Source organism: Suricata suricatta, chromosome 2 (assembly GCF_006229205.1).
Source record: "Suricata suricatta isolate VVHF042 chromosome 2, meerkat_22Aug2017_6uvM2_HiC, whole genome shotgun sequence".
NCBI classification, from domain to species: domain Eukaryota; kingdom Metazoa; phylum Chordata; class Mammalia; order Carnivora; family Herpestidae; genus Suricata; species Suricata suricatta.
The window spans coordinates 134,481,548-134,508,489 of NC_043701.1; the positions used below are offsets into that span (position 1 = coordinate 134,481,548).

General features: G+C 37.0%; 1 protein-coding gene across 4 annotated transcripts in view; it reads left to right on the forward strand.

Moving 5' to 3' along the window:
* MCU (mitochondrial calcium uniporter) overlaps positions 1-26,942 on the forward strand; it is a 179,348-nt gene that overhangs the window by 123,721 nt on the left and 28,685 nt on the right. For 3 of the 4 annotated variants that reach the window (XM_029931897.1, XM_029931899.1, XM_029931898.1), the window contains 3 exons: positions 1,510-1,669; positions 4,594-4,656; positions 5,724-5,793. In XM_029931897.1, the coding sequence (XP_029787757.1) occupies positions 1,550-1,669; positions 4,594-4,656; positions 5,724-5,793 (253 nt within the window). In that variant the 5' untranslated portion in view covers positions 1,510-1,549. The remainder of the gene's footprint in view (positions 1-1,509; positions 1,670-4,593; positions 4,657-5,723; positions 5,794-26,942) is intronic. The other variant, XM_029931900.1, reaches the window with a different exon arrangement.

A 26,942-nucleotide genomic window follows, 5' to 3' on the forward strand; every position in this document is an offset into this window, starting at 1 on the left:
TCTCTCTCTCTCTCTCTCTCTCTCTCTCTCTCTCTCTCTATGTCCCTCTCTCTCTCTCTCACACACACACACACACACACACAAATACAACAGGGTCATTTGAGGTTAGTGGGTAATATATTTATGTTAATCTTTTTTCTCTCAACTTTATTTGGCAAAAATTTCAAACCCACAAAAAATTACAGGAAGAGTACAATGTGTAGATTCATCAGTTATTAATATTTTGCCATATTTGCTTTGTTTCACCCTTCTCTCTTCATGTGTGGCATATGTATGCACATGCACACACATGAATTTTATTATTTCCTGATCCACTTGACAGTGTCAGTCATCATAATCCTTTACTTCTAAATGTTTCAGCCATGTTTTTCCCAAGAACAATAACATTGTCTTGCTCTTATGCAAAACACAAAATCTGATTTTACTTTTCCTGAATCCTGTCTATTCCCTATGTGTTATCAGCATTTAAGAACAAAGGAAACAGTGAGGGAAGTTATTAATAGCAGTCACCCACCTCACTTCCTAAGTTATTCACCACTGTCTATCTTCCAGAAACCAAGTATGAAAATAAAAGATAGACGTTGATTTTCAATCCTAAATAAACATAAAGGAATTGATGGATAAGGCCCCGAAAGCATTAAAGATAGGCCTGATTTCCTGAGATCCCTCATATAGTTGAGCCATTTCCCTAAATATCTATTGGTCTTTATTTTCATAAATTCACAGACAGAGTCAGAAGGGCCTTATGGTGCATCTTGTATAACCCATTCATTTTACAGATGAGAAGAACTAAGGTTCAGGATCACATAACTAGACTAGAATCTTGCTTCAAACTCTTAATGTCATATTTTTTTCTATTATGTCATGTTGCCTCCCAACAAGCCCTAGAAGCTTATGTTGGGGTCCTGATGAATGAGAAAGGTAAAATGTCTGGGAGTACTACATCCCTCTCTCCACTAAAACCCTCCTTGGGGTGCATCTGGTTGAACTACAGTGGTGCTGCTGGAACTTTCATGTGCATATGAATCTCCTGGTGGTCTTGTTAAAATGCAAATTATGATTAGAGAAGTCTGAGGTGGGCCTGAGATCTGCATTTCTAGCGTGTTTATCTGATTCTGATGCTGCAGATCCACGTACTATATTTTTGAGTAGCAGTTACCTTGAACCAGCACAGAAATCTCACAGCCCCCAGGCACTAGGCAAGTAGGAAAAAACTATAAAATATTTGTTATAGAAAGTATAGACAATAATATAACTAATACCTGTTTACTCATCATTAACCTAAAACAAAATATTTCTAAAATTCCTTATTTTCCTAACTTTTTATGTTTTATGTTGAAAAATTTCAAATCTACAGAAAATTTGAAAAAGTAACACAATGGACATCCAAATTCCCGTTATCTAGATTTGCTAGTTGTTAATATTTTGTTTTCCCACTGAGCCTGTAGAGACTAATACATTAATTTATAGCTGCAACTACCCTTTTTCCTGATGTTGTTATATCAACAGATCGTGAGTTCAAGATTTCCATGGTACTTTGGAGGGAAATATGAATTCAGGCGATAAACATGGAACTTTCAATCAAAAAGAGCAACCAATGAAGATAAGAACATCTTTCAAACCAGCTGTATTTATTCCTTTCACACTTACTGAGGATTTATGCTCCTATGTAATTTGTGTTCCAATTTCATTCCCTTACGTCTAAATCTTTATGCTTCTTTGAATTGCGCAAATGATTGTTGAAAGGTACAAATGCTAGCCAGGTTTTTTGGGATTGTAGTTCTTTTGAGGATGGGATACATTTACACAACTACAGTAGCTGAAAGTAAACAGATATTTAATGTATTTGTGAAAAAAATTTGCACTCCGTCTCCAAAAATGCTTACAGTAATCATAATTACTTCCTGTTTTCCTGAGTAGTTGAGCAGTAAAATAAAAGTCAGTAATAATTCCCAAGGGAGAGAAACTGGGAAATAAAACAAAGTTGTAAAACTTGTCAAAGATATTAAGGTATAAGGAAGAAAACAAAGACAACACAAATAAATATTTATTAAGCTTCTGTTTTCTTCTACGGTATGGGGAGTGGGACGAGTACCAATATATAAAGAAATGAAAGCAGTCTTCAGTGTGATCATTCCTCTGAAGGGGAGGGAGACATCTAGACAGATCATTAGAATACATCATGACAAACAAAAAAAGAACAAAATCTGAGAGCAGTGCAGGAGAGGTGTAAAGGAAACGGAGAGAGTAATGCATTTAAAAGTTATAAAAGAGGGGCGCCTGGGTGGCTCAGTCGGTTGAGTATTTGACTTTTGGTTTTGCTTTGGGTCATGATTCCAAGGTCCTAGGATGATGCATGCTGATGTGGAGCCTGCTTGAGATTCTTTCTCTCCTTCTGCCCCTCTCCCTGGCTCACATGCTGTCTCTCTCTCCTCTCTGTCTCTAAAAGTAAATAAGATAAAAGAAACTATAAGAATTAAGAGTAATTAAGATGTAGACTATATTGCACCAAAAGCATAAATCTGTCTTTTCTTTTCAAGGAGCTGTATTGACACCAAATCACTTTGTTCCCTTAGCGTTGATATTGCGTAGAGATTTACTCTTTCTCTCATGATTTCTGTATATTTGGGTATTTGCTTTCTTTAAAAGAATTTTTTAATGTTTTTTGTTTATTTTTGAGAGACAGAGAGAGACAATGTGAGCAGGGGAGGGTCAGAGAGAGAGGGAGACACAGAATCTGAAGGAGGCCCCAGGCTCTGAGTTAGCTGTCAGCACAGAGCCTTACGCGGAGCTCGAACCCACGAACCGTGAGATCATGACCTGAGCTGAAGCCAAATGCTTAACCGACTGAGCCACCCAGGCACCCCTGGGTATTTGCTTTCTTAACCTTAATCTCTGTCTCTGCCTATGAAATTTAAATGCATAAATAAATACATGCCATTTGCCTGAATGTGTTTCTTTTTTTAACTTCTTGAAATTTTTTTTTTAAACTTTAAGCATCAGTCAAGAATTTACTAAAAGCTTTCTATCTTCTTGTGATTTATTAAGACTATGCAATTAAAACAGAATATATATTCAATTTAGGGGAGTCATGGAATACAGTTTAGAATAGCAATGCCTCCTTGGTCTCTAGCACTTATATTCCTCTCCTTGGTTTTTGTCTTTGCTTTGGTTTTGTTGGCTTGTTGTTATTGTTGACACATGTAAAAGAAAAAAAGCAAGAGCAAAATCATTTTTGTTTCTATTGGCCTTATTAGACTGTAAAGTATTAGAAGATTTAAAGAAAGGAAAGGACCTATATGTGTGTTTGTGAACACTTAATAAGTTATATTTGATAATTACCAATATCTTTATAGAAGGAAGGACTGGGAAGGACTTTGGGAAAGTGATTTATCTCAGAACTATAGGCAGGGTTATACACCAAGGGTCAGCAGACATTTTCTTGAAGAGCCAGATGGTAAATATTTTAGACTTTCTGGGCCATAGAGTCTCCGTTCCAGCTACTTAACGCTGCCACAACTCCTCAATTGCGCCATTGTAGTGTGAAAGTAGACGACTGAGCTACAGATTGGAAGTAAATAAATGGGGTTGGTTGTGTTCCAGTAAAACTTTATTTACAAAAATGGGTGGTTGGCCCACCACCCTATGTTCTTTAGCAGCCTAACAAATAATGTTCATAAACAACCATGTGTTTAGGCAATTCTTTGCCCCACAAAAACACTTTATTGTTGAGGAGAACATGCAAAATCATAGAGGAACAGAGGACTTCCTTTTTTAAAACGGCCTAGGAGATTGTACATAAATATTTTCAGGTAATGCAATATGGGAGGTGGGGGGGAAACTAGGTGGATATAGATGAACCAAATCTGAGAAAATGTTGGTAAATATAGAAGTAGGTGATGGTACATAGAAGAAATTCATCACACTGTGCTCTTTACTTCTTTGTATGTTTTGAAATGCTCATGTTAGAAAGTTACTATTTAAGTCAATAATGGCCTGGTAAAGGCAGCTGTTTTTCCCTTCTCTTGAAATAACCTTAAAATAAGAAAGTGAATAAGAAAGCAAGCTCCATCTTCAGCACAACCAGAGAGATCTCTGCAATCCGAAAGCACAATATATGAAAAAAGGTTTACCAGTTCCAATGAAGATCAAATAGATCTGTGAGAGGACCCTGAGAGATGGGATCTATGTTTCCAGATCCCCAACAAAGCTGGGAGAGCTCAGCTCTCCAGAAGTGATTGGCCTCTGTTTTCTCCAAAGCAGCGTTCAACACTAACACTTTAACTAATACTTTCCTCAAAGAAAGATTTATTTAGGGATTTTATGCCAATCCAGATCATCTTTTAATATAAAGGCAAAGACATTTTTTAACATGCCAAGTTTCAGGGAACTTTATTCTCATGAGCCCTACTTCTACAAGATGAAATTCAGCCAACCAAGACATGAAAGGGGAAACTAGAATTTCTTATAGAGCACAGACTCCATTGCTCTATAAAATTAAGACATAGCCCCTGTGAATAAGAGGGCACGACCGTATTTACATTTTTAGTACATGTCAGTCTCATATTTCTGCATGTTTTCTTAAATTGGAAGGAGGTGGAAATTGAAGTTCACATGAAGGATATAAAATCTATTATGCATCATGGTTGTGTTAAGGTATGTCTTAGAGTCCTAAATGATTTTTCTTTTAGAGATGATGGAATGGAATATACTATCTGGCTCAGAGGCAGATGTTTTAGTTAGTTAATGCCTTCCTTTAATACTTCCTGTGGCTGGGAGGGGCGCCTGGGTGACTATGTTGGTTAAGCATTTGACTCTTGATTTTGGCTCAGGTCATGATCTCACAGTTCTGTTTGTGAGATGGAGCCCCACATTGGGCTCTGTGCTGACAGTGTGAAGCTTGGAATTCTCATTCATTCATTCATTCTCTCATTCTCTCTCTCTCTCTCTCTCTCCCTCCCTCCTTCGATCCCTCCCCCTCAATTTGCATGCATGTGCACTCACACTCTACCTCTCTGAAAATAAAGAAATAAACATGAAAAAATTTAAAAAATACTTTCTGTAGATGGGAAAGTAAAAGGTACAAAGGGATAGATTAATCATTTGACAAGTCAGAAACATTTAATATTCTTTTTGACAGTTTAATTGTGAGAAACCAAATTCCAGACCTAAATCTTAAATGGCACTACTCTTTGAGAAAGTAGTAAGATTGTGAGTGATTTCCTTCTTAAATTTAGAAAAAGGAAATTATTAAGGACTCAAGGAGTGAGGCTGCCTGACCAAATTAAAAATAAAAAGGAAAGTGAACAGAAAGGTTAGATTTCTACCCAATAACAGCAAATCCATGATACATCTACTTGATAGCTGGCTTACACCTAGTTATGAAGGAAATGCATGTCTAATCAGGAAGAGGAAGCACAAAGTTTTTGACTTGATAGCCCTTAAACCAGTATTAAGTATTTAAAAAGCAGATGAAAAAACAGTTTGTGTGATGTGTGTGTATATAAATATGTTTGTATAAACTCTTGAAAACAAGCCAAAATAAAATGTTCATCATTGTTGTCATAGGATGGTATGAGTTTGAGAGACTTCTTTAAACTATATTTTTAAACTTTTCTACAAAGAATACATATTACTTAATCAAAAAGTTATTTATTGTATACATACAATTTCACATTTGTCATTCTGTCCTGACAGTGGCTGTGCCTTTTTGTGTTTTCTAGGTGCACCAGAGGCTCTCTTCTTGGCAGAATTTGGGAGTTGTTAATTGCAGTACTGTTGTGCCCTCTGATGGTGAGTTTAGGCAAAGCCATTTTTTATGTCTAATTTTTTTCTTAACTCAATGTTTCTCATTCTCTAACATGCAAATTTATATATCATACTCTTTCACTGCAGAGGGACTTGGAGTCAGAAAGAGAAAGGGGGTGGCAAGGCAATGCTAAAGAAGAGAAATAAAATTTGAATGAAGATTTAGTGAATTTAGAGGAGAAATCAGTCAGAAAAGCCAATAGACCCATCAAGTTGTCGTAGGTCAAGGATTATTATTATTATCTCATATCTTCAGTTGTGTTTTAAAACTGGGGACAAAGGGAATGTGAAGATCACATTTTCTCACCACTGGGTCTTCATACTATGGGTCATGATCAAACTCTCCAGCCCCTCCATGTCATCGGCCTAGAAAGAAGCAATTCAAAATTTGCAGCCTCCTGCCCTGATTGGTTTTTTTCTTCGCTTCGACTTAGAGCTGTGTAATATCCTTCTTTGATGTGGGAAAGAATGAACAGATGCTTGGGGACCACATGCAGTCCTTTGTCAAAGTCCATAATGCTGCGGAGCAACACCTGGGTGGAGGCTGTTGTTACTGGAGCGGAGGAATATGATTACAACTCTTCCTGTCGTTTCTCCTAGTATTGCACGCTTGCAGTTTATATTGTTTGCTTAATAGGGTTGAGTGGTAAATGTATTTCCTCTGTATAAAGTTTAGTTTGATGGAATTCTAATTTCAACCTTGTAAACATTAATTTATAGGCAAAGCAACCATCAAAAGAGCATCTAGCAAACTTAAAGACACCTAAAGTGAAGAAATCTCGGCAGAAATTTTAAAGTTCTAGGATCCTCCTGTTATTGATCAGAATAGATATTTAGAGAATTACCAGAACCCTCCCCTTCAAAGCTGTTTAAGTGTAATGCAGTTGCTATTATCCAGTTTGGAAGTATTTCAGTAATGTAACAATGGTACAGTTACTGGGGAACGTGGATGAATATTATTCCAGGACATATATGCTAGTTGGTTGCCTGTTTGTTGCATAAGGGTTGAAGGCAATGTTTCTGCAAAAGCTGAAGGGATACATACTTTAAAAAAAGTGTGACTTCCCAAATTCCCACCAATACTATTGTACTTCTTAAGAAAACCAATTCATATTAGTTATCAAGAAATAGAAGCACATAATTGGTTTAATGCAACTCATTGTCCCGACTGTCCCCAAATTATACACCTTTCCCTAGTTTTGCTTCTAAACTAATTTTACGTTAGGTCTATATAGTGTGTGAGAAAACTCTACTTGATACACAGCTACTTCAGTAGAGTGTAGCCTGCCATCTATGATCATTCGCTGTTCTTAGTTGAAACTACTGGATCATATTCTTTATCAAATCATTTTTTAAAAGTGCAAAATCTAAAATACCACATTATATTTATATACCTAGTGTATATGCCTAATAAATACTACCTTTCAATAATTGCGTGTTAATTATGTTGTTTGACAGGTCTTCTATTTATGACTATAATACCACATATAACAGATATATATTATTTTAAATGTTTAACCTTCTTACCAAAGCAATCTAAAGGTTTTTAGTTTTTCTTATATCAAATACCTTTAAAGATCTGGTAAAATCTCTAGACTCTTTCTCTAGTAAAAAACTACACACACACACACACACACACACACACATACACACTTACATATAACATACACACACATAGGATATATTACACATAATTTCTTAGTGATAAAGGCTCCCTCAGACCAACTCCTGGACTCCCCAGTCTGATGGCCCTCAACTTGAGAACTGCTTTAGATACACTGTATACAGGTGCACAGGGACGTGCCTGTATCTGTGCCCATGTTCCCTTTCATGAGACTCGTTATGCTTAGAGGTTAAGTAAGAGACGGTCTTTGGAGTCCAGCAGATCTAGGCTTACATCCCAGTTTCACTATTTAACCACCTTATAACCTTAGGCAAGGTAATTAGCTGCTCAAAGCTTCTTTTCTCATCTGCCAAATGGAGATAGTAATAGTTACCACCTCTGAGAGAAAAATGTACTTACCCTGCAGAAATAGTACTTATCCACCAGAACCACTTACTCTCTAAAGAGTGCTTGTGGTAGTGTTAAAGACCTCTAATCTAAAAACGATGGTTTGGGGCTTCTCATTTTAATTCCCCTGTGCCCCTGATTCTCAACTATAAAATGACCAACCACAAAGTTTTTATGATTGTATTGTTTGTACCTACTTAAGCTCTCCCAAGTCTTGTTTTACCTACTTAATATTTCCAAAGCCTTTAGGGCATTCCTCTTCACAGCAATGAAAGTTAGGGATGAGATTTAGACAGGTTGAATGTATAATTTATCATCCAACCCAAGATACTTTTGAGAATAAAACGGGGGCAACCAGAGTTTACCTGACAAATTTTAATAGTGTATATCAGGACATATCATCCCCTAAGCTCTTGTGTGAGTGTTAAAGGTGAGCTAGCGTAAGAACAGGGAAAATAGCCTTTTCTAGCTGCCATCCTTTCTCTATCCAGAATGTAATGCTACTCAGTTAACCCTTTTCTGAGAATTGTGGTAGAGAGTTGTGTTTACTTTGTAGTTAACAAAAGATGTAAGATTTTATTACAAATTGCTTAAGAGCAAATAATTTTAGTAATGAAGCACTATTGAAAATTCCTGTTTGGCACCTGTGTGGCTCAGTCAGTTAAGTGTCCAACTTTGGCTCAGGTCATGATCTCATGATCCGTGAGTTTGAGCCCCCCATCATGCTCTGTACTGACAGCTCAGAGCCTGGAACCTGCTTCAGACTCTGTGTCTCCCTCTCTCTCTGCCCCTCCCCTGCTCATGCTCTGTCTCTCTCTGTCTCTCAAAAATGAATAAATGTTTAAAAAAATTTTAATTTCTGCTTAATAATAAATAATCATCTGTTTAATCAACACAAGTATCAATAACATATAAATTCTTAACCTAAGGTCTATGGATGGTTTGGAAAACTAAGTATTGCCCCAACTTTTTTTCTTTGGTTTTTGTCCTGTTACTGTTTTCAATTGAAAAACAATTTTTTAATTTTTAAAAAATGTTTATCTTGAGAGAGGGACGGGGGGGAAGGGAGGATCCTAAGCAGGCTCCACACTCACAGTGCAGAGCCCAACTCAGGGCTTAATCCCATAAAGGGTGAGATTATGACCTGAGCCAAAATCAAGAGTTGGATGCTTAACCCACAGCCACCTAAGTGCCCCTGTCCTGTTGCTTTTTTGAAAAAACTTTATTGAAAATAAATAAATAAAAATAAAAAAACTTTATTGAGAAATGTTCTGCATATCATAAAGTTCACCTGTCATTTCAAAGCATGATAACAATCCTGTGTTAGAGTACATCCTTCACCCCTGAAAGTTTCCTTGTTCTGTTTTGTAGTCAGTCCCTTCTCCCATCTTGTGCCCCCCGCAACCGCTAATCCACCTTCTGCCTCTAATAATTAAATGTTTCCAAAAATGTCATGTAAATGGACTCCTACAATATGTAGTCTTTTGCATCTAGCTTGTTTTACATATCATAGTGCTTTTGAGGTTTGTCCCTATTATAGATTGTAGTGGGTGTTGCAACTCTTTCCTTGATTTTTATTGCTGAGAAGTATTTTGGTATATGGAAACACCGCATTTTGTTTATTCACCAAATGAAAGATATTTGGATTGTTTTCCATTTTGGCCTGTTAATACTGCTGGTATCAACATTGGCTTATAAACCTGGGTGAGCATATGTTTCCGTTTCTCTTGGGTACTTAGTGGGATGGCAGGGTTATATGGTACATGCTTAACTTTTTAAGAAATTGCGAAACTGTTTTCCAGAGTGGCTGTACCACTTTGCCTTCCTACCAGCCAGTTTCCCCATATCCTTCCCAGCACTGGTTTGGATCAGCCTTCTTGATTTTAGATATTTTAGTGGATATGTAGTATGATTTCATTGTGGTTTTAATTGGCATTTCACTGATGACTAATGATGTTGAGCATCTTTTTTTTTTTTTTTTTAAGAGAGATTGCACAAGTGGGTAAGAGGGACAAAGGGAGAGAGAGAATCTTAAGAAGGCTCCAGTCTCAGCCCAGAGCCTACTATGGGGCTCAATCCCATGACCCCCTGGGATCATGACCTGAGCTGAAATCTGAAGTCAGATGATCAACGCACTGAGCCACCCAGGCGCCCTGTGGAGCGTCTGTTAATGTGTTTTTAACCATGCACATGTTTTCTTTGGTAAAACTTCCAAAGTTTGCCCGTTTAAAAATGTTGACCATCTTAGTAGTGATTTGTAAGGATTCTTTATATATTCTAGAGCTTTTCCTGTTGCTTTCCAAATAATTTGAGGGAAAAGAAAGATTTGTTTGAGTCATCTTACTAATGGCCACTTTTATACCCATTTGGAAATTCTGTCTTTATTGTCATCATCATATTGAAGGCACAAACTACCACACCACTGTGTTTCATTCCAACTGTTTGAAAACTTGACAACAAAAAAGAAATGAAAGTAATGAAACCACTTAATTGGCAAAGATGCTAGAACGCAAAGCTTTGGTGTTTTAATGTGGCAGAGGCCTCACCAACCTAAAGATGAGGTCGGGCAAGCTGAAACAGCCTTTTGTTTTCCATTTTAAAGAGTGTGTTTTACACTTTGGACTTTTGTTGTAAGTAGAAGTTTCAGTTAGGAACTACCAAATTGTGACTGAACTTCTTCTATCACAAAACCCTTCTTTGAAGGATCTGTAAAACTGACTTTCACATTGCTGAGAAAAGCTGCGACATGAAATTGGAAAGACCTTTAAACTTAATGTGCTGACAGTTTTGAACTGGCTTAGCGTGAAGTAGAAGCAAAGTTATGTCAACTTTCAGATGATGTCTTCCAATCTAATATTGCTGTCATTTCTCCCAAAACTTCGAAGTAAGTTTTGAAGGAATTGGAAACTATCTCATTTTCCTCCAGAATGCAGCTTGATGAAACTACTGATTTGCTCTAAAGACTTAGTTCCTAGTTTTTGTCTGTTAATAAACATGTTGACACAGTCAAAAAAAATCTCAAATATGTGAGATTCTCTTACAGAAATTAGAAAATCTGTTAATGTTAATGGCTGTAACCATCTTTGGAAGATTGTTAAATTTTTTTGCCAAAATAACTACCAGAAAAAAAAATTTTTGACGCTAAGGAAGATCTTGGTACTCTCTGCACAGATGGTACATCTTCCAAGCTTAGTAACATGCATATTTATGTTGCCTCAGAGAAGAAAGGAGCCCCACCCATTGTAATAATGCATTGGGTTTTTTTTTTTTCTCACTGCACATACTGGCACTGAAGGCTTTTCCCAGAGTCCTGAAAGAAGCTTGCCTGCTGCCACAAAGTAATCACTATCATAAGATGATTTTATCAAAATAGAAAATTTTCCTTTGCTTGGTTAAATGTTGGACAGAGTTTTGCTTTTATTTTAATTTATTTGTTTTTTGAATTTTTAAAAATGTAAATCCAAGTTAGTTAACATACAGTGTAACAATGATTTCAGGAATAGAATTTAGTGATTCATCACTTAAGTATATGCTCATGCAAGAAGTGTTCTCCTTAATGCCCCTTGTCCATTAGCCCATCCCCCCACCCAGCACCCCTCCAGCAACCCTGTTTTTGCTCTGTACTTAAGAGTCTCATATGGTTTGTCTCCCTCTCTGTTTTAATATTATTTTTGCTTCCCTTCCCTTATGTTCATCTGTTTTGTATCTTAAATTACACATATGAGTGAAATCATAAGATATTTGTCTTTCTTTGACTTATTTCGGTTAGCATAATACACTCTAGTTCCATCCACATTGTTGCAATAGGCAAGATTTCATTCCTTTTGATTGGCAAGTGTACTCCATTGTGTATATATATCACATATTCTTTATTCATTCATCAGATGATGTACACTTGGGCTCTTCCCATACTTTGGCTACTGTTGATAGCGCTGCTGTAAACATTGGGGTGCATGTGTCCCTTCAAAGCAACACTCCGGTAATCCTTTAGATAAATACCTACTAGTGAAATTGCTGGGTCGTAAGGTAGTTCTATTTTTAATTTTTTGAGGAATCTCCATACAGTTTTCCAGACTGCCTGCACCAGTCTGCATTCCTACCAGGAGTGCAAAGGGGTTCCTCTTTCTCTGCATCCTCGCCAACATCTGTGTTTGCCTGAGTTGTTAATTTTAGCCTTTCTGACAGGTGTGAGGTGGTATCGCATTGTGGTTTTGATTTGTATTTTTCTGATGATGAGTGATGTTGAGCATTTTTTCATGTGTCTGTTAGCCATCTGGATATCTTCTTTGAAAGTGTCTATTCCGTTTTTTGTGCATTTCTTCACTGGATTGTTTTTTGGTGTTGAGTTTGATGAGTTAATTATAGATTTTGTTTATTAACCCTTTATCCAATATGTCATTTGCAAATATCTTATCCCAGTCCATTGTTTACCTTTTAGTTTTTCTCATTGTTTCCTTTGCTGTGCAAAAGCCTTTTATTTTGATGAGGTCCCAGTAGTTCATTTTTGCTTTTGTTTCTCTTGCCTCTGGAGACAGGTCAATTAAGAAGTTGCTTTGGCCAAGGTCATAGAGGTTGTTGCCTGTTTTCTCTGTTGCCTGTTGACAGGATTTTGGGTTTTTTTGTTTTTTTTTTTAAAGCAAAGGGCATTTATTATTATGGCTTAGGCTCTCCGGGCCTAAGTTCAGTCTCACAGCCTTCACCAACGCAGTGGATCCGTGCTGAGAGCCCTGAACAAAGGCGGGGCAGGGTTTTTATGAGTTTGGGAAGGGGGAGTTACAGGAAATTGTGACATAGGTACAGTGATCCTATTATTATTATACAATATTATTGATAGCAGGTTTATCCAATTACAACATTTAGAGTGTTAGCCAATCACAGAGTAGACCCAGGACCCAGGATCCTCACATAGGGTGTAACTAGCCTTAAGCAATAGCTTCTATTTCTAGGCCTGCCCTTAGGAATGTTAAGGGTATTACAAGGGTGGTCCCTCTTGTCTTGGGCAATGTGTGCCCTTCTATTGTCTCAAACCTGCGTGTTGACAGGATTTGATAGCTTCCTGTCTTACCTTTAGGTCTTTCATCCATCTTGAATTTATTTTTGTGTACAGTGTAAGAAAGTGGTCCAGGTTCATTCTTTTGCAGTGTCCAGTTTTCCCAGCACCATTTGCTGAAGAGCTTGTCTTTTTTCCATTGGATATTCTTTCCTGCTTGGTCAAAGATTAATTGGCCATACGTTTGTGGGTCCATTTCTGGGTTCTCTGTTCTGTTCCATTGATCTATTTGCTTGCTTTTGTGCCAGTACCACTCTCTTTTAATGATTACAGCTTTGTAATACAGCTTGAAGTATGGAATTGCGATGCCTCCAGCTTTGGATTTCTATATTTGGATTGCTCTGGCTTTTCAGAGTCTTTTCTGGTTCCATACAAATTTCAGGATTGTTTGTGCTAGCTCTGTAAACAATGCTGGTGTTATTTTTTTAGGAATTGCAGGAATTTTTCTCTTTAAGAGAAGAGAAAATTTAGTTCAAGGAAGAGTTTACTTATGCCTTGATTTATTTGGAGATATTTGGAACTCTATGAATGAGTATAATCTTCCAATTCAAGACCTTTCAGTCATTATTATGAATTTGGTAGAAAAATCATACAAATTCTTTTAACCATGCTGAAGCTCTGAAGTTAGTAATTAGAAATAGACAACCCTGTGAATTTTCCAACTGCGGGAGGTGGGGAGTTTCTCTGCGGCTACTCATAAATGAAAAGCTTTGTCAGTTTTTCTACAAGAACTGAAAAAACTCAGGGCTCTTGAAAATTACTTCCATCCAGAAACCTTAAAATTGAATTTTGGATTTATAATCTTTTCTCTTTTGATACTGCATCAAAACAGTGATATGAATTCAATGCTTAGAGTCTTATAACATTCTTAAGTTTCTTGCACACATCCACCCTTCCATCATCATCTGGCAAAGGAGCTGAGATTATATTTGTTACCACATCTTTGTCAGAGTCTCAGAGTGTTCACAACTTCTTTTCCTGAAAACTGAAAGGCACAACCCTTTAGATATCAAAGGTGATATTCTAGTTAACATTGTTCCCAAACCAGGCTATTATGGAACTACTTTATTCAAATCAAACAATAGCAGTCTTGTAATTGAAATGGTTTTTTTTAATATAGTATTAAAGTTTATATATTTTTTAACTTGTACAGTTTTGTTTTACCTTTTTTTTATTAATTTTTTTTAATGTTCATCTATTCTTGAGAGAGACACAGAATGTGAGTGAGGGAGGGGCAGAGAAAGAGGGAGACACTGTTTACTGCTTTACCAACTGAGCTACCCAGGTGCCTCTTGTTTTATCTCTTTATAAAATAGGAAATGGCCATTAATTTTGGGTTAAAAATGAGGAAAATCAGTTTTTTGTTAACGTTTATTTTTAAAACATGTCAGTTAGAAGTCTGCTTGGGCTACCATAAAACAGCATAGGCTGGATGGCTTAAACAGCAAAAATTAATTATTTTCACAGTTCTGGGTGCTGGAAGTCTGAGGCCAGGGTACCATAACGGTCTAGTTCTGGTAAGAACTCCATTAGCTTGCAGATAGCCACTTTGTCTCGGTGTCCTCACATGGTGGGGGTTGTGGGAGAGCTCTTACCTTCTTATAAATCCACAGTCCTATCAGATTAGGACCCAACCTTTATGACCTTATTTAACTTTAATCACCTCCTAAAATTCCATCTCCCGATAGGCAGACTGGGAATTAGAGCTTTCACCTATGAATTTTGGCAGGGAGGCACAATTCAGTCCATAGCAGGCAATATGAAGGAAATTGGTTTCTGATACAATAAAATAAATTATATCTAAATTTTTTATGTATAAATTATTTGAATTTTTCAGGAAATGGGGCTAAGGGAGGAATCCATACTTTTATCAGTGTCTCAAAGAGGTCAGTTACCCAAAAATACTAAGGAACGTGGAATTGGTTTACATAGCAGTTACTGATTTCCTTCCTTCTTGTTGTCTTCAGTGGAACAAGTCAGTTTTGTTTTCTTGAGATTTAAAGGCATGATTGGAAATTTTCCATGGATGTATTACATGCATTTAGACTTTGGGTTTTAAGACTTCAGTTTTTAGGAAAATCAAGAGAAACTCTTAAAACAGGCATTTTTTTCATATATTCTCATTGACTTTTCTTCACAGCCCTGTGAGATATTAGAATTCCTACACTATAAGTGAGGAAACTGAGTTAACAGTTGTATTCAGTAATGTACCCATGGATTTCAGTGTCTCCTGTGGTAGAACTTGAAGACTATCAAATCTGAGATTCCAGAACCATGCTTTTTCTGCTGCACTCCACTGTTTATACTTTGGGATTGTATTCTGCTTCTCATCCAGAAATTAAAGTAGACCAAGTGCCAAGGTTTAACAAAGTTACTTTCATAGCAGCAGCACCATAAACATTAGTTTTAAAAGGGAAAAATGTTACAGTACTATATTAGGACAGGATTTTGTTTTTACAAAAGCAAAAGAAAATTTTTAATTCTCAGTAGAGTGAGTACATGAATGGAAAGAAAGGGAGAGAATGACCTTTACTTAAAACAAATGGTTTTGACTATTCTGAGAAATATTTTCATGAACTCATTTTAAAAGAACCTGAATTAACATGAGGTACCTAGGCTATAGAGCTATTTAGCATCAGACCAATAATACCATGTATTAAAAGATGATTTGTCACTTTGTATTTTTCCAACTTTTACTATTTAAGCCCCATAATAACTTCACAAAAATAATTGTACCTAGTTTACAGAAATTCACTTGTACAAATACTGATTCACCAGAGGTACAAATTGAAATATATAGTTGATGTGATTAAAATGAATTTATACTACTGATTAGAAAGAAACAACTGGATTTATCAAACTACAGAAGTTATGATTATATAATTGGGCTTTCTTATGTTGCTGTGGAAAATGATCTCTACATAAATATTTACAAGGTTTCAACATGAGTATTCTTCAAATGCTGTTAATATGTGACAGATTTAGTATGTTTAATATATTATGAATACTATAAGGAAAATTTCAATTATCTATATTTCATAGTTAAATAGAAACTTCTGAGGTTATTGTGAAGCAAGTACATTTTGTTTATACATGTTAATTATTGACAACAAAGATATTCTTGACATAATGTATCAGGAAGGGCCTTACTATCACCAAAATAATATTTAGTTTACTCAATTAAATGGTAATCTTATGTTTTGTCTAACATATAATTCAATGAAAAAGTCTATGGGCTTTTAGAATTGCATTTATGAACATAGAAATGAGTATTAAAAATAAATTGTTTGAAGCTATTTAGGCATGGAACTAGTAAAAAAAATCTGTAAAGCATATATTAAAAAGAATAAACTTTATTGAAGGACATAAAAGAAGATAAAAATAAATGCAGTTATAACATGTTAATGAATGTGAGGACAACACTGTAAAAATTGTCAGCTTCCCCCACATGAATTTATAAACTCCAGTGCAACACCAGTCTACACTAAACTCCACCAGGAACTGCTGAACTTCTTCAAAAATTCATATGAAAGAATAAAACAACACAAATACCTAAGATAAATTTGGAGTGGAAAAGGGGGAAAGGTGTGCCCAAACTATGTATTAAGATGTATTTTTAAAACCATAATAATCAAAACACTGAAATACTGGTTCAGGAAAGATTGTAGGGTCAGATTAGAGAATCCTTGCATATACAGAAATTGGACATGTGATAGAATTAGCATTGTAAATCAGGAGGAAAGGGAGACTATTGAATAAATGCTGCTGTTACAGTTGACTTCTTACCTCACACAAGTAAATTCCAGACAGCATAAGGAGTAAAATGTGAAACACAGAGCTCTAGAAGGAAAAGAAAAGTTGGCCAAATTCATATTGGGAACTAAAAACAAGGAGGGCTGCTAACTTTCCTAACCTTTTTATTTACAATAAAGAAGAAAAAAGTCTGGTTTTTCCAGGGATAAATAAATTGTGGTATATTCATATAATGAAATGCTACATAGGACTTTAATGATCCAGAAATCTGATTCACTTTGGATAAATGTCAAAGCATTATTGAGCATAAAAGGCAAGTTGTAGAAGGTTAAAATAGTGCAACCATTATGTCATGTCTAAATACAGGCAAAACCCATGCCATGTTTAGTTATTTAACATCGTGTAGCAGATTATGACAATACTTAGTGGCTTAACAATAATAATCCTTTATTATCTCGTGTTTTATGGATTTGGAACTCAGGAGCAGTTTAGCCGGGTAATTCAGATTCTCATGGAGTTACAATCCCGTGCCCATTAGCGCTGCAGTCATGTGAAGGTTTGACTGGGGCTGGAGGATTCAGTTCTAAGATAGCTCACAGTATGACCTGAGAAGTTGTTACTGGCTCTTGGTAGGAGACTCCACGGGGAGCCACCTGGGTGGCTCAGTTGGTTAAGCGGCCAGCTTCGGCTCAGGTCATGATCTCATGGTTGGTGAGGTCAGCCCCCATATCGGACTCTGTGCTGACAACTCAGAGCCTGGAGCTTGCTTCAGATTCTGTGTCTCCCTGTCTCTCTGCCCCTTCCCTGCTACTGCTCGCTCGCTCTCTCTCTCTCTCTCTCTCTCTCTCCCTCTCCCTCTCCCTCTCTCCCTCCCTCCCTCCCTCTTTCTCTCTCTGTCTCTCTCTTCAAAAGTAAATATACATTTAAAACAAGAAAGGAGACTACACTTCTTCTCAATGTTGGCTTCTGCTTAGGGCTGCAGAATTATCTTTGTGGCTACTGGGTTCCCTCAGAGCAAGTGATCCCAAAGAACAAGACAGAAGTCACACAGTCTCTTATGGCATAGTCTGGGAAGTTACACACCATCACATCTGCTGCATTCTACTGGTTTTACAGACCTGATTTGATGTAGAATGGTATTAGACCTTTCTTCCCAATGCAGGTCACCGAGAATAGAATCCACAAGAAACTGGAGTTGATTAATAGCGTTTTATCTTAGTTCAGCCGAACGCCCCTTCCCGAGTAGCTGGAAGTCCTCGGAAGAGAGCCCCGCCGAGCAGAAGCTCAGGGTTTTTAAGGGTTTTGGCAAGACAAAATAAGTCATCATTTAGTTAACCAATCATAGTTGACAGCATTCTTTAGTGGTCAATCATATTTCGACACACAAATGTTACTTTTGGGAGGAACCTATCAATTTTAGAGTTCTTTGTCTCAAGAGGGGTTCAAAAGACCAATCATAGTTAGAGGGGGGAGGCGAAGAGGTTGCTTAATACAGAATCTTGAAAAACAAGTTCCGCCATTAGATTACAATCAATTGTTCCATCTTAGGACTTTTTTCAGAGCCCAGTTGCTCATCCTTAAAAAAAATTATTTTTTTATGTTTTTTATTTATTTTTGAGAGACAGAGAGAAAGCGCGCGAGCAGGGGAGGGTCAGAGAGAGAGGGAGATACAGAATCTGAAGCAGGCTCCAGGCTCTGAGCTAGCTGTCAGCACAGAGCCTGATGCGGGGCTCAAACCCACAAACTGTGAGATCATGACCTGAGCCAAAGCCGGACGCTTAACCGACTGAGCCACCCACCCACCCCCAGTTGCTCAACCTTTAATTATTTACCAGGGTTGGAGAGTAAAACGATGGTTGGTATTTTAGGGTCCAGTTTGACCTGAAAGGGTAGAGTCTTACAATGGGACCATATAAAAATGCGAATACCTAGAGGCAAGGATCGTAGTAAGCCTCCTCAAATGCTGGCTTCCACAATATTGTATAATATATTGTATGCTAAGCTGTTCTCTGTCTGTGTGTGTCTGTCTGCCTGCCTGCATGTATGTGTATCATGGATGAGAATGCTAAACACCAAATACCAACTTCAAGATAGTGGTTTTCTGTGGAAAGCGAAAGATTACTCTGCTAAAGTGTGGATAATTTTTTGAACAGGAGCAAGGCTGGCATGATGTAGGGAATTCTATTACAATATAACTGATAGAAGAAAGGTGGTGGTGGCCTGGGCTAAGAAGATGGTGGTAATGCAGAGAATTGGAAGGCTTAGAAATGTTTAGGAAATAGAATGAAAGAACACGGTGACTGATTAGATATGAGGGTGTCATGTTCTGATTCTAAGTAGTCAGGGATATCAGACAATTTTCTGGATTGAGCAATAGTTAAATAATGGTGTTATTATTGACTGAGATGAGAAATGTCAAAGGTGGGTGGTTCAGGGAAGATTAATTCAATTTTAGGCTATTTTTAGTTTGAGGTATGCATATAGGAAATCCATCTGTTCAGCAGACAGTTGAATATAGGTTTGGGACATCATCAGCATTGAGATGGTAGCTGGCAGCCAGGAAAGACAAGATTGCCTAGAGAGTATGTGGATTGAGAAGCACACAGGCCTAGGACAAGCACTTAGGAACTTCCCAGGACTGCACACAGGAACAAGAGCCTATGAAGGAAAATGAGAAAGTGTAGACAGAAAGGTGCAAACAACCAGCAGAGTATAGAATCACAGAAACCAAAAGGAAAGCTTTTAATAAGTGAAAGAGTATGTTTGATGAAGTTTTGGGGTGATAGTGGAATTCATGGGGTCTAGAGCTGATGGCCAAGAAAGAATTCTTGAAGACGTCTTTGGTACAAAAAGGTGATTTTTTTAAAAAGCATAGGGACGGGATCCATGGGGTAGGAAGATTTGCACTAGGGTCGTGATGGTAACTTCAGGTTTGGGAGGTAAGTCTCTAAGTTATTTTCAGAAGCAAGGTGTCCAGGACCTTGAGGGGCTAGCTGTTGCTAGGGAAATGCCACTTATTACCATTTAGTAAAACCTCAGTCATGAGACCCTTCAGGCGTATATTGGGCGGCCATGAGCTTGGAGTATGATTCCAGCATATATCTTGGGGCAGTTGAGATAGAGGGAGTTTGCTTACAGGATCCTGAAGTTAGGATAATATTAAACTAAGGTTCTCTTTTGCCCCTAGCAAAGTGTCATCATCGAGGCAGCTGAGTTCCTAGAGGAAGGTCACTTTGCCAGTTTCAAAGACTTGTCAGTGGGCTGTAGGCAGTAAGGGAATTTAATTTTTCATTTGCCTGTATTTCCCACATCACCCTTTCCTTTGTTCTTGGGTAGCCAGGTGTGTCTGAGGAATATCACACATATTCCATTGTGGTGGCATGGGAGTGGGGTGCCAGCCTGAATTTTGCCTCAGCTTGCCCCACACTCCCTCATCAGGTTGACATCATTAGATGTCATTAACAAGCAAGTTAAAGGCCAAAATTCCCACTCAATTTAGCAACCTAATGTCATATATGATCTGGGAGAAAATGACTTTTTAGTCGAATGATGAGATCCAAAATCACTTAGCATTGGGTTGAGCTGTATCAATTTAGGATATCATTTAACCTTGCCAAACTTTATTATTAGCTGCAAAATAAGGACATTAGTAATGAAAACTTGGGGTGATGGGAGAGGTGGTCTGGAGCCAATGGCCAAAAAAGAATTCTTGAAGATCTCTTTAGTGCAAAAAGGTGATTTTATTAAAGCAACTGGGACAGGACCCTTGGACAGAGGGAGCTGCCCTGGGTTGTGATGGGTAACTAGTTATGTGCTATGAAGTTGGAGGAGGTAAAGTCAAAAGGGAGGCCTCCAGAGAGACTTTGATATGCTAACGAGGACTCCTAACTACTGGAGGCCTTGCTATTGTCAAGCTAAGCTTGTTTTTCCTCTAGTTGGCATTAACATTAGGACGGTAGAGCGTTCCTGTAGAAATATTGTACTCTGTATTTACCTCAAGTATTTGTCAATGGGTTGCAAGTCACAAAGAAATTTAATTTTACCCGGCATTTCCTTCTTGCCTTTGTTCCCCATATCACTATGGAGGAGTAGTGTTGGGGCTCCAGAAAACTGAGTCTACAGGTTTCTGGAGATTAGGCTATTGATTAGATTGCTTTTATTTTTTTGGGAAGTAATGTACGAGGATATTTGTAAACTGATGGAAGACCTGTGTCCTGTATGACTATGATCTCTATCAGTTAACTAAGTTTCCTTTCCTTTGTTCTTGGAAATGCCTGAGGAATATCACACGTATCCCATGGGCTAGGGCGAGTGAAGGGGAATGCTAGCTTGTTTGACCCTCAGCCTGCCTTATGCTCCCTCATTATTAGTCTGTATGATTTCTTGGTCTCTTCCAACACCAAGTCTATGCTTATAGTTCACATTCTTGAAGCATAATAATACAGAAAAGGGGAAGAAAAAAAACAGACAAGATCATAAGCCGCTGAAATCATCCATTATACATAAAGTTCAGCTCTAAGTAGGTTTGCAGAAAACATCTTATATGTGTTTCCTTATTGTACCAGTTCCCTTTCATAAATCCTTAAGATACATACAGTTATGTTCACTTTGAGATGATCTATTATGGATGGGATTTTATGCATTATTTTGGACACCAAATAAATTTCCTACTGTGAACTTAACTTTCCTACTTACCAACTGGCTAAAAAACAAGCACTTAACTTATACTTTGCAAGTTTTTCTGTATCTGATGCCCCTAAGACCTCTTTGGTCTTTATTCCTTCCTCAACACCAAATGTCTATTGTCCTTGCTCTTCTTAGTCTGGAAAATTCCCTGCCCTTTTGTTTTTATGCCTAAATCGGTTGTCATATTGTGTTTCTCAATAATCATATTGGTTGACCCATAACTCCTGGGTTTCTTTGAAGCACACTGTGCTAGATATACTTAGATTATTTCTTTTTATTGAAATGTAAATCAAAGCAAAAGATTAAAAATAAACCCAAAGAAAGAACGACCTGATGCAATTCACACTTAAAAAGAATATTTGTCTTTAAAGAATAATAGCTGACAATTGTCATTAGCTTGTAAATACCCATTGTGACTTTCCTACAACCAGCAGCTATTTTACATATTGTTAAATTTGAGGAACTTTGGTAATTGTTCTTTGGTTGCAAACTGAGAAATCTGACATTTACATTACAATGTAGTTTGGGAAAGAAGGAGACCTAGGAATTCATTTCAAAAGCAGTATTAAAATGAAAGTTTGTCAGTTCCAAAATGTGCTATTTCATGCGGAGTTTCTCAAAGCTTTCATATTTCACTCTTTTGAAAGGCTTCATGATCTTTAGTGTAAAAAGTTAAAGTGGCTGAGAAAGACTTTAATTTTCTCTGTTTACTTTATCTCAGTTATTTTAGAACAGCAACCCCTAAGCAGTTACTGTGAAACTGATGCTTTAGTGAAATCTCCCATGCTTTATTGTTTAGGATTCACATCTTTTATTTAAATTTAACACTATCTGCTTCTTGAAATCTGTGGCTGAATAGTTTTTTTCACTATAGGAAAAAGGTGATGGAAAGGAGGAAAACATATAAACAAGTTAGTTACGAAATTTTATGATGCCATCATCTTTATTGCCTATAGAAGAAGAGAGAATATTCATGTTAATGGCTCTGACTCTTAGGAAAGACTGGATTGCTAAGGATTATTTTAGAAATGAGAAAGGAAGTTTTCAAATATCTTTATAGACGTTAAAAACTTGAGATAGTACATAATATGTATTAAGTTCATATTGCTATTTTTGGCCTCTAATTCCTTAGGAAATATAGACTACATTTCTGGAAGAATTAAAGAAGTAGAGATTTCGGTCTTTTAAATTTTTATAGAAAAATTCAAATCATGTATCCACAAAGGATTAACTGCTATGGGAATGGCTGTCTTGTTGTCAACAACTAGAATAACACACAAAATGTGTAAAATAATTGTTTTTAGACATTGAACAATAAGGACAAGCCTGATCTCTGAGAGAAGAAAAAGAAATTGGATGGACCCTCTATTGCCTCAGCTCACACCCTGAGGCTTTCTAAATTCTGAACCACAAGACCAGGCTAGAATAACTTATAATAATAATTACCAGAAACTGTAAAATGAATACTTCTTAGTGCTCATATAGGGTCACATAGGAAATCATTTGACTTCCCTCCAGCCAGAGAAGAGACATCACTGAATATATGAACATTCAGTGTAGACTCCCAGAAGAACCATATCTAATTAGTAGGGCCAAACTGGCCATATAATAAAGGAATCTCTAGATCTGTCCTAAGAAACATTCTAAAAGACTTGAAAGGATCAATATAATATGCAAACAACTATACAACAGAATCCAGCACTCAGTAATGTAAAAGTCAACAATGTCTAACCTCAAACCAAAATGACTAGGTATATGAAAAAGCAAGGGAGAAAAAAACAGAAGAATAATTACTCAACAGGAATAGATCTAGAAATGACAGACAAGGATTTTAAAATAGTTATTAGAAATGTTTTCATTATATTCAGGGAGGAAAAGGAAAGGAAGCATAATATGGGGGAAAATAGAAGATATAAAAGTAAACAGATGTAACTTCTAGAGATGAAAAGCGATATAGATGGAATTAATAGATTAGATATTGCAGAAGAAAATACCAGTGACATTAAAGTGTGTAGCAGTTAAAACTATCCAAAATGAAGGAGGTAAAAAAAAAAAAAACCCTGATATATGAAGGGCCCCTCAGTTCCCTGTGAGACTATATTGCATAGTCTAATTAATATAGGTATAATTGGAATCCCAGGAGAGGGGTAAGAGCCAGAAAAAATATTTGAGTAATGGCCAAAATTTCCCCAAATTTGATGAAAACTATGAGCTCACGGATCTGAGAAATTTAACAACCCCCAAACAGAATACTTACAAAACCATAGAATGGAAAATTATCACCAAATCGCTGAAAATCAATGATAAAGAGAAAATATTAAAGCAGCCATAGGGCAAAAGACGTATAAGGGACAGAGGAACAAAATAAGAGTGTACATGAACTTATAGCATACTATGCAAACCAGAAGACCTACATTGTTTAGAATGCTAAAAGGAAAAAGAAATCTGTCTACCTATAATATTTTACACATCAAAGTGTTCTTCCAAAATGAAAGTGGGGGGACCTAGGTGTCTCAGTTGAGCATCCGACTTCAGCTCAGGTCATGATTTCATGGTTTGTGAATTCAAGCCCTGTGTTGGGCTCTGTGCAGACAGCTCATAGGGAGAGGCCTGCTTTGGATGCTGTCTGTCTGTCTGTCTGTCTTGTCTGTCTGTCTGTCTGTCTGTCTGTCTCTCTCTCTCTCTCCCCCTCCCCTGCTTGTGCTCTCTTTCAAAAATAAATAAATAAATAAATTTTTAAAATGAAGGTAAAATAAACTTTTTCAGACTTACCAAAGTTGGGACAATATATTATCAACACATCTGCCTAGTAAGAAATGTTTAAGGAAGCTTATCAGGCAAAAGGAAAATGATGCTAAATAGAAATTTAGATCTATACAAAATGAGGAACACCAAGAGTAACTATATGTATAAATATAAAAGGTCTTTCCTCATTTTAAGATTTCTTTAGGGGGAAAATAAGTAGATAGAGAAGGAGGGAGGCAAGAGATTATGAAATACAGAAAAATGGGTGATGGGCATCAAGGAGGGCACTTGTTGGGATGAGCACTGGGAGTTATATGTAAGCCAATTTGACAATAAGTTATATTCATTAAAAAAGCTTTATTTAAAATGTAATTTTCATTGTCAAGGTAAAAATAATGTGTGGTTTATAGCATGTAGTAATAAAATGTAGGAGGACAATAATACAAAACAAGGGGAATGGAAGTGTATTGGTCTGAGATACTATACGCTATACTTAAAGTGATGTATTATGTAAAGGTCAACTATAATAGGTTAAAGATATAAACTCAATAGTCCAATTCCAGGCTGCATATTTTTATAAATAAAGTTTATTGGAACACAGCCATGCCCATTTGTTTACATACTGCCAGTGGCTGCTTCTGCCCCACAGTGCAGTCCGTACTTGCAACAGAGATCTTTATGGTCCACAAAATCTAAAATATTTAGTATCTAGGGGTGGCTGGGTGGCTCAGTCAGCTAAGTGTCCTACTTCGGCTCAGGTCATGATCTCGCAGTCTCTGAGCTTGAGCCCAGCATTGGGTTCTGTGCTGGTAGCTTAGAGCCTGGAGCCTGTTTCAGATTCTGTGTCTCCCTCTCTCTCTGCCCCTCCCCTGCTTGTGCTCTCTCTCTCTGTCTCAAAAATAAATAAGCCAAAAGAAATTAAAAAATAAAAATAAAATATTTAATGTCTAGCCCTTTACAGAAAAAATTTGTCAACACCGACTGTAGGGAAACCCCTAAAACCATAGAAAGGCATAGTTAATGAGCCAATAGTAGAGATTAAATATAATCATAAAAATAGTTAATATGGGGCACCTCAGTGGCTCAGTTGATTAAGCTTCTGACTTTGGCTCAGGTCATGATCTCATGGTTTGTGACTTTGAGCTCCGCATCAGACTCTCTGCTATCAGCACAAAACCTGCTTCAGGTCCTCTGTCCCCCTCTCCCTACACCTACCCTACTCACACGCTGTCTCTCCCTCTCTCTTTCTCTCTCTTGCGAAAATAAATAAACATTAAAAAATTAGTTAATCTAGGGGCACCTGTGTGGCTCTCCGTTGAGCCTCCAACTCAATTTTGGCTCAAGTCATGATCCCAGGGTCCTAAGATTGAGCCCTGAGGCTGTCTCCATGCTGAGTGTGGAGCCTGCTTGGGATTCTTTCTCTCCCTGCCCAACATGCCTCTCCCCTGCTAGTGCTCTCTCGCTCGCTCTCTCTCTCTCTCTCTCTCTCTCTCTCTCAAATAATATATATATAAAGATGTTTTTAAAAGGGTGCCTTATTAAGAAAGTAGTTAATCTAAAAGAGGGTAAGAATAAAGAAAAAGTAAAAGAGAGAACAGTTTGGGTCAATAAATTAAGTAACAAGACTTATACACAAATAGATTTATATACAACTATATTTATAATTTATTAAATGTAAATAATATACATACTTTAATTAAAAAGCTGAGATTGTTAGATTAGATAAAATAGCAAGACCCATCTATGTGCTATCTATAGACAAGCCTCTTTAAATATAAGACACAGGTTACAAGGACGAATAAAGTTGTAGAATAAAGTCCTATGTCTACACAAAGCCTTGAAAGTGGCTACTTCACTCGTAGTAGCCAAAGACTGGAAACAGTCCAAATGTCAGTCAGAAAAATGGATAAATAATGGTGTATCCATACAGTGAAATATTAGCAATAAAAATAAACTACCAATGCATGCAACAATGTGGGTTAATCTCAAAATCACTACGCTGAGAGAAGTCAGATACAAAAGAGTCCGGAGTATATGATCCCAGTAATATAAAACTCCAGAAAAACTAAATATACTCTGTGGCAACAAAAATTGAATCAGTGGTTACCTAGGGATTTACTGAGATGGGGAATAAGGGAATTTGGGGAAGTAATGAAAGTGCTCTTTATTTTGATTATTGTGCCAAAACTCATCAAGTGTCCATTTAAAATAAAAGTATATTTTGTTATTTACAAACTCTTTCAGTCAGGATTACTTTTAAAGTTTAAGTACTGAAAGAATGTGGTGTGAGGCTATGCATACACTGCAGTTCTTATAAATGGCTAGAATAGGCAAGGAAATAAGATGTAAATTATTTCAGCATTGCTGAGTGTGATGCATTGGGCATATCCAGAATATTAACCTATAGACATTTCCTCTCAATTCTTCAATATTGAGGGGTATGAATCCTTAGTAACATTATAGAATGTATATTTGGACTCTTTTTTTTAAATAATAGTTTATTGTCAAATTGGTTTCCGTATAACACCCAGTGCTTCTCCCCACAAGTGCCCCCCTCCTATATTTGGATTCTTACAAGAAGCTAATAAACATTATCACGTATATATCAAGCAGTGTGCTAAGTGTTTTAAGTGGTTTATTTTATTTGTTCCTCACAACAATTCCATGAGTTAGGGATTAAATCCATGTTACAGGTTAAGAAAGCAAGGCTCAGAGAAGTCACATAATATGCCCAAAGTTATAAAGCCAAGATTCCATTCCAGATTTGCCTCCAAAGCCTGTTTTTCTTCACCCTCTAGTGCTAACTTATCTTTAAATATTTGGTCACTAGGGGCGCCTGGGTGTCTCAGTCAGTTAAATGTTTGGTCGCTTATGTAAAAAGTTCTGTTT